We start from the raw sequence: 8,134 nt of genomic DNA, 5'->3' as shown, positions 1-8,134 counted from the left end.
GCTCCAGGTGTAAACCTGGAGTAATCCTATTTAATCCTGCCTTCAGAGCAGTCATTAAATGTGAAGGTGCTGCTAATTTCGGGTCTCACTGCCTCCGAGGTGTATCCTACCAGTGCTGCTGCTGCCCAAAGGGTTTTTGACATAGTGTAAAAGCAAAGCTCCAGAATGAGCGGGGCTGCCCACGCTTGTTGGCATCGAGGTTGGGGAAGGTGCCTGCACACCCCTGGTACGGAGCTGGGATGCTCCGTGCCCGCCCAGCCCCGGGGCCCCTCAGTCTGACCACTCGTTATCATCCAGCTCCGAGTCGTCGTCGGACTCGCTGTACTCCACCGCGATCCGGCGGGACAGGATCGTCGCCACGTCGTTGCCCACCGGCTCCTTTTTGGCCTCTTGTTCCCATTGCTCCTGGACTTTCCGGAGTTGGATTCCTGAGGTAGGAAAGGAGGAGAAGGCTTTAGGGGCAACGTGGCCAGCATCCATGGATGCACCCGATGTGTGGCATCCCACCAGTTGAAAGTACTAGTTGAAATGAGATGGCTGCAGCCCCCTTGCAGGAAGATGCACAGGATTATAAAGCTATATGAGATAACGTGATGCATGAGATTATAAGGCTACATAATGGAGTAAAGCTCCTCCTCTGCTTCCACTTGACCTGAAGAAGCTGAACTTTCTTAAAGGTTATATCTACCATTCCCCCTAAGATTTGCAGGAAAGGGAAATGGGAAAGACCTTGGAGCACATCTGCTGCAATACGGAAGGAGGCCACACACACAAAAGCTTCAAGACATCCCTGTGGAACTGCACACCACCTCTGATGATGGGTTTCCTCCATCTCCCTCCAACCCCCTTTACTGCACTTCTTCCCCTCCCCAGGTCCTATTGGATGCCACCATCTTCACACATCATCTTGCACTCCACCACCCCCCCCCAACCCTATACCAAGAGGTATTTTGCCACCATGTGGCAGCACTCGGGACCTGTCCCCCCCGTTCCTACTGCTGCCATCACTTACCCCTGCGGATGGCCGCCAGCAGGTCGCTCCGGGCATCGCTCATGGGCATCAGCGGGATCTGCGGCTTCCGAGGCTCCACGGTGGGAGCCGGTGGCGATGCCGAGTGCGCCGGTGAGGCGGCAATAGCGGGGGGCCCCGGTGGTGGTGGTGGTGGTGCCACGGGGGGTCCCATGGGGCCGGCCTGCGGCGGGGAAGCGGAGTAGGGCCCGGGGGGCACAGGGGGGGGTGAGGGTGCGTAGGACGGGGGGCCGGCAGTGCCGGGGGCCAGCGCGGGGGGAGCCGAGATGGGGCTGTCGAAGGCGGTCTGTGCCGAGGGGATGACGGGCGGGGGGGGCGGCGGGGCGGGCGGCACGAAGTACTCTGCCATGGGCACCGGCTGCGGGCTGCAACAGGAGCAAAGGCATGTCAGTGGGACAGGAATGACTGCACCCATCACCCATCTCGGGCACCCCATGGGATCTGCTGTTTGGTTTGCTCTGGACCATCACTTCAGCTGTGTCCCAGAGTCATGGAGGTGGGGGTTTCTGCTGGTGGGATGGGTAATAGGGCATGCAGTGGAAAAATGGTCTCCTCCATCCACCTTGTTGCCTTATCTGGGATGAGGTTACCCCAGAATTGCTCCTGATCGATTTGGCCACAGGTCTCACTGGTGATTTTGGCTGCAGAGGAAGGCTCTCCCTGCTACACCAGCCCATCAATGGGTGGTCAACCCCTTACCAAGCACCCCTTCCCCTGGGCATCCCTCCTCCATGAGAGAAGAACAGGCTGAAGCCCTACCTGTACTCCTTCACTAGGTGAGGTCTCGGCCCATTGAGGATGGCCTCGGGGGGCTGCGGCACATGGGGCTGCTGGAGCCGGTTGAGGCTGTTCTGCCGGCTGCCCGCCGACGGGCGGTAGACGTGCTCCTGGGTGGGGGCAGCCACCAGCACCCCCTCCTTGTGCTCCACCGGGGCCTGGTGGGACGCTGGTGCCAGGAGCTGTGCCGGGTGGTTGGGGCTCGCTGGGTACGAGTGGTCGGCCGCATCCGATGCATAAGATCTATGGTACAGGAAAACCCAACCGTTGTATTCATGGGAAGGGAGGGGCTGGGTAGGGGGGTCAGTGGGATGTGGGTTTTTTGGGAGTATTTTGGGGTTGAGACAGCAAAGCAAGAAATGGGCACAAAATATAGATGTGCAAAAACAGAGAGAGCGGAGGGGAGGAGAACACCAACACAGTTTCTTCCCTTAGCTGCTGAATGGAAAGTGCTCCAACTTTATCCCATCACCAAGGCTGCTCCTGAGGTCCTGGTTGCGACCCTGAAGGCACCAGCTGCCTCTGAGCTACTATGGATGTACGGTTTATCATCCCAACCCTCCTACAGGCAACGCATTCCCCCAAAGACAGAGAAAAGCAAAGGAGAGGTGGTGAGCAAAACTTGCAGTAGGTAAAACCTGCCTATTATCTGGGGACAGTGATCCTTCCGATGATGCCATGTGATAGGGGGATGGTGAGAACCTGTTATCGGGCCGGAACTCTTTATCATACGCCATCATGTTCCACTCCAGACGCCGGTTGCGAGCCTTCCTCACTTTCTTCACCTCCCGGGTGGAGTCTTCCACCAGCCGCTGCTCCTGGGGGCACACACAAGCCACGGCTCCATCTCAGCCCAGCTCCTCCATGATCATCACCCAGCACCATGAGATGTGCCCACCACAATGGGCTGGAGCACATGGGATGCACCAGGAAGGTGATTGTCCCACAGGTCCTGGGACAACCCTCCCTCCAAGGATCCCCACCTGCCCCTTACCTTCTGCCTCCGCTTCTCCTTTCTCTTATCTTCTGTTGCCTGCAACATTTTCTCCTTCCATAAGTTGAAGAAGTAGGAGGGGTCAGTGTAGAATTTGAGGCCATCCTTTTTGTCATCCCTAGTGGGTTGGGAGAGTGGGTTATCAGCCATAGGAGAACACCCCCCTTCCCTTGAGCACGGTGGGATGGTACAAGCACAGTCGTAAGCTGTTGCCCCACCATGAACATGTCCAACACAACAGTCACTATCTGCGGTACCACTGCATCCCAACCACCCTACACCATGGGGATGGTGGCACAGCAACTGGAGAAAATAGCCTCTCAGCCCTTGCTGAGCAGCAAATGGGGTGCAACCCTCGTGTCTCTCCTGGAAAAGACCTCCAGGACCCTTTTGATCCCCCCAAGGAGTGATGCATTGGCCACCCTACCTGTAGGGTGTGAGGATGTTGAGTGGTGGGGGCTTGTCGCAGCGCTGGTACATCTCCATTACCGGGTTGGGGATGGAGTTGCGAGACACGACCTGTTGGTTCTGCACCGTGGAGCTCTTGAAGGCTTTCCTCATGTTGATGTCCTGCAGTGAAACTAGGGGCACAAGAAGAAGAGGGGATGCAGGGGTGGCCTCAGCCCCATGAACCCAGGGCTAGTCTGGCCCTGAGCACCCAGCCACCACCCTAAAACAGCCCCAGCCCCTCACCTTCCTCCACCGTCGAGTCCAGCTGCGTCACCTTGATGACCAGCAGATCCACCCTCTCCTGCAGTGAGTTCATCCTCATGTAGAAGCTGTTGGCTTCATTGAACAGCTCTCCGAAGATGTCCTCTGCGTGCCTGCCTGGCAGAGGGCAGTGCACACAGGTCAGGCAGCAGTGGCTGGCAGGCAGCTCTCGGCCTGCCCATCCCTGCACCTCACACCTTCCCTCACTGGCTCCATGGGGCTCTCTCCCCAGCCATGGTTTTTGGGAGTTGAGCCTCATTCTCTCCCAAACCTGGCAAAGTGTTGCACGAAGAGAGGGGAGCACAAACCACCCACCCTGCCTCTGCCCCCCCTCTGCGCACGAGCATCCTTTTCAGTGACAGTGGTACCCATGGGAGGCACTAAATCACCACTGTCTGTGCCACAAAAAGCCTTTGGATCTACCAGGACAGATGCAGCCAAAAACTGCCATCACAGAACATGACCTGTGGAAACCCAGTCCTGAAGGCAGAAAATCAAGAGCAGGGCAGTGGGGAGAGTGCTACAGCAGCCAGAAACTGTCATTTATTTCACTTTAGCAGTTATTTCCCTGCAGCGCTCGGTGTTATGATAACTCCGTTAGGGCTGTGATAATCACAGGACTGAGCAGGGCACTGCTGACGTCTGCAGGCTACAGCACCCATCCCATCTCATCCCCCAGCCCAGCACCTATCCCATCTGAAACCATGTATCAAATGGCTCCTGGGATCAAGGCACTTCTGGAATCCTCTCAGCCTGTCACCCGACTCAGGCATTTATATTTGATTCCCTTTTCCCCTGGTTAAGGGAGCCATGGCCTGAGCATCCGTGGGTGCTGCTCATGTGAGCTCCTGTGCTTCCAGCAGCTCCCTAAAGACAGGGTTTATTCTTCTGGGAGTATTTTAGAGAAGAATCTAGTTCTGGAGGAGGGGGAAATCAGAGGGGGAGCCCTGAAAAGCCTGCACTTCTTTCTCTATTTTAAGTCAATACTCAGCAGTGAAATAGGTTGCCCCTATTAAGTCTGCACACTGGTGTGGGCAGTGCTCTCATCCTCCCCTTTTCTGCTGAAATCAGTCCCAGCATAGGAAGACAGATGAGGATTTAGACCTTTTATATAGACCTCTCTTTCACATAAAGCTCTAAGATCAAAAAGAATAGGTTGGGGTTTTTTAATCTTCACCTGACCCTCCTGTTTCAGGCCAACTCAGGAAGCAAGAGGCTCACAAAGGCTTTTTGTCCCCCACTGCATAGATCAACTACGGGAGGAAAACAGGTCTTAAAAATGTCATCAAGTCCCCATTTGGGCTTGACCCTGAGCATCCTCCTTTTTTAACTAGCTGGATTTAAACCCACTGAATTCGGGGTGGTTGCAGCCCGCATGGCTCTCACATAGCCCCATTTCTCTGTGATTGGAGCTGGACCAAGCAATTGTGGTGTCCCATCAGCATCCCACCAGCATCCCATCGTCCCATGCCGAGGTCGCTGTTCTGTGACTTACTGAGGCTGCCCAGCTGCTTGATGATGGCAGCCAGTGTGCTGTTGGTGACACATTCCAGCTCACTCGTCACCCCCTCGGGAAGAGCTCCCCGGCATAGGTGCCGGGGCTCAATATTCCTCTTCACCAGCGGCATGCTGCCAGCGAGCCCTCACGCCTCTCCTGGGCAAAGAGAGAACAAGAAATACACAGCTTAGCATTTGTCTGGTTTTATCCCCATTCCCTCTGCTCTCTGCTCAGGGCACTCATCCTGCCCGCACCGGTACACAGCAAGTGCAGCCCATGCAGTGGCATCAGGGCTTTTCCAAGCAGGGGATGCTCTGTGGGTGCAAACCGGTGAGCACACGGGTGCCAGGATGGAGGTGAGGACCCTACCCTTGTGCTCCCCTGACAAGCCACCATACCCAGGGAGCTTTTCCCACTTAGCTTCCTGGAGCTGTGCGCAAACCAGGAGCAAACCCCCATGTGCTGCAGCCCTGAAAAGCCTCATCCAACCCAAACAGCAGCCAGAAGCGAGCAAGCGCTTGTAATGCCATTACTTCCAGCTCAGCGCAAAGCTCTCCAGCGTTTTATTTGTGCACACACCACACCAAGGCAAGCTGCCGTGGCCAGCTCTCTGTAGCACCCGACATGCCCCCTGCTCCACACCATCCTTGCCTGAACTGGGGATGGTTCATCTTCTATGGGGCTTGAGGAGATGTAGGGAGAAGCCTGCACCCAGCAGTCGCATCTGCAGTGAGAGCACCTCTGGGAGTTGGCAAGGAAGGAGGATAATGGGCACCGTGGGGTAGGAAGGGGGTGCTGGGGGCAGGTCACCCCACTGATGTAAAGGGCAAGTGGTGTGAAACAGGCTGAGAAAGGAGCACAGAAAGCAGCATTTATTAACCACGGTGATGTCTCCATCATCATGGGGTGCCACAGGCTGGGACTGGGACATGGACAGGCACAAAGCACACAGGTTTGCACAAGGGAGTCTTACATGACACAAGTGCATCAGGCCTCAGATCCACCCCTAATGCAAAGACAAACTGACAGATTCAGCATTGAAATCACCAGGAACTGGATCCAGGGCTGGTAAGGACCAGAGGGCACGAACAGCAAGATGAATCCCCCCATTTCACACCCCCATCCTTCACAAATGCCCGCTCTTGCTTTGGCAGCGAAGGAAACCCGGCTCCCGAGCAGCGCCGTTAATAGCAGTGCGCAGAGCAGCGGGGCACAGCAATCCCACCCATGAACAGAGCCAGAAATCTGCAGAGTTCACATTTTTTGGCCCCGGGAGCGTTCGACAGAACAGTTTCCCATTGATGGCACCCGCCAGCGCTCCAGTCTCCCCACCGGCACCGCCAGCTCCTTCACAGTTTTCAAATGCAAATGCAAGCTCCCTCCATGAAAGAGTCCAAAACTTGTTTCTAAATCATTCATATCGAGCTTCCCAAAGGGCTGATTGTGCTCCCGGATCTGTATGTGCAGGGGGTGAATGGTTGGGCTCCGCTCTGCCCCAGGGCAGTCAGGGCACCGTGGGAAGGACCCAAGCCCTGAACCCTCCTTAGAGCCAACCGTGTGTCCTCCGACGCTTCCCAAAGTCACTGCATATGCGTGGGGAGCTGGTACTGTTCCTGGCTCCCAAAAAATCCCAGAGGCTTCTCCCAGCCGGGTGTATTTTGGCTGAAAAAACTGTGATGGAGTTTGCAGGGGAGGCTCTGGATGTTGCTGATGAATGTTTGCTCTGGATACATAGAGCTCCTCATCGCAGGCATCCCTTTAACCCCACTTGGGCTTATAAAGAGAAGAGCAATGCCGGCAGCTTCACCCCAGGCTCACTTTGAGATGGTTTTATGTATCACCCCAAAATCTGCACTCAGAGGCTGAGCCCCAGCATGTCCCCATGGCGCAGTGGCTGCAGGGGCCGGAGGGTGCAGGGCAGAGCAGTTAATGAGCTGCTTGGACCCAGCAATTAGAAACAGGGAACAAAGAGCCATTCTCAGCATCCGACCGGGACATGGCCACTGGCACCCGGGCTTTTTGTCCTGAGTATGGGGCCTGGGAGGAATCAGCCTCCAGCCCTCACGGGGACCACAGAGGGGAATGAAGAGAGAAGGATCTGATGTCTGAAACTTCCCAGCAGGGACAGCCTTGAAGAGGGGCAGAGGGTGGGGATGTGGTCTGATAACAGCACTTGAAACCATGCCATGGGGGAGCATCCTGGAGAAGAAAGGTCCCTTTAATCTACCTTCCAGAAGCACTAACAAGACTCAGAGCTTACAGCAGAAGAAACCAAGGAGTTAGGCACACACATTTTTAGGCTAGGGTAGTCAGGACAGGCAACTTTTCAGTTGCTGGGTTTAACCTCCCCAGTTAATGGCTCATATTCCAAACACGGACAGAGTTAAGCCAAGAGCAATTCATGATTTCTTCCACACACGTGGCTATACCAGACCCGACCTCAGTGCTCAGCACCACGGGCCATCACCGACACACCATGCGCACCAGGCTTAGCAGCAACCACTATGGCACCACCAGTACAGCCCAGCTTGGCAGTAAAGCCACATCTGGGCAGCCGCAGGACCAAATTACCATCTTCCCATGGGCACTATTAGCCCTTGACGGCCCTGAACAGCCTCACCTGGGACCCACATCCCCACCCATGGGCCAGGAGTTTATTTAAGCTCAGCTGGGGGTGCTAGGCCTGTCCTGAAGGATGCTCCAGCCTTGCTCCTGGCCAGACCCTGCTGGGCATCACCCCTGCAAGCAGCTCCTGCCCCAGATAGGTCCCTCAGGTGGGTGCTGGCATGGGTTTGGTACAAGGTGTCTGAGCCATGGGCTGGGTTCTGCTGTGAGATGCCTGCTCTGGCACCAAGGGTGTGGAAAGGAGTTCCTAAAATCCTCTCTTGGGATAATGTCTATCCTTGAGGCCATGGATGCCTGCAGGTGAGGATGAAGCCTTCTCCTCCTGCTCTCCTCTCTGACTGCAGCTCAGGAGAGGTACCAGCCCCTGAGAGCTCAGGTCTTCCTTTCCGTTCTAGCTGAGGGTGCATAAGGAGATGCAGCTGATGGCTCTGAGGGCATGGGGAGATTCCAGCTACAGCTGCCCAGCACAGTCCCTCTCATCCCACCCTTCTGCTGCTTT

At 55.9% G+C, this 8,134-nt stretch overlaps 1 protein-coding gene across 1 annotated transcript; it reads right to left on the bottom strand.

The window, feature by feature from the left end:
* Positions 1 to 270: 270 nt before the first annotated feature.
* Positions 271 to 5,140, bottom strand: LOC308224639 (actin-binding protein WASF3-like; the record flags this gene model as incomplete). Its single annotated transcript, XM_080624786.1, has 8 exons — positions 271 to 428; positions 1,013 to 1,395; positions 1,790 to 2,050; positions 2,450 to 2,625; positions 2,802 to 2,919; positions 3,229 to 3,382; positions 3,495 to 3,629; positions 5,008 to 5,140. The coding sequence occupies 8 exons, from the start codon at positions 5,138 to 5,140 to the stop codon at positions 271 to 273; spliced, it is 1,518 nt and encodes a 505-aa protein (XP_080480912.1).
* Positions 5,141 to 8,134: the final 2,994 nt, after the last annotated feature.

This window comes from Psittacula echo (assembly GCF_963264785.1).
Source record: "Psittacula echo genome assembly, chromosome: 8".
NCBI lineage: Eukaryota > Metazoa > Chordata > Aves > Psittaciformes > Psittacidae > Psittacula > Psittacula echo.
Note: the sequence above shows the minus strand (reverse complement) of the source record. Positions and strands in the feature narration are given on the sequence as shown.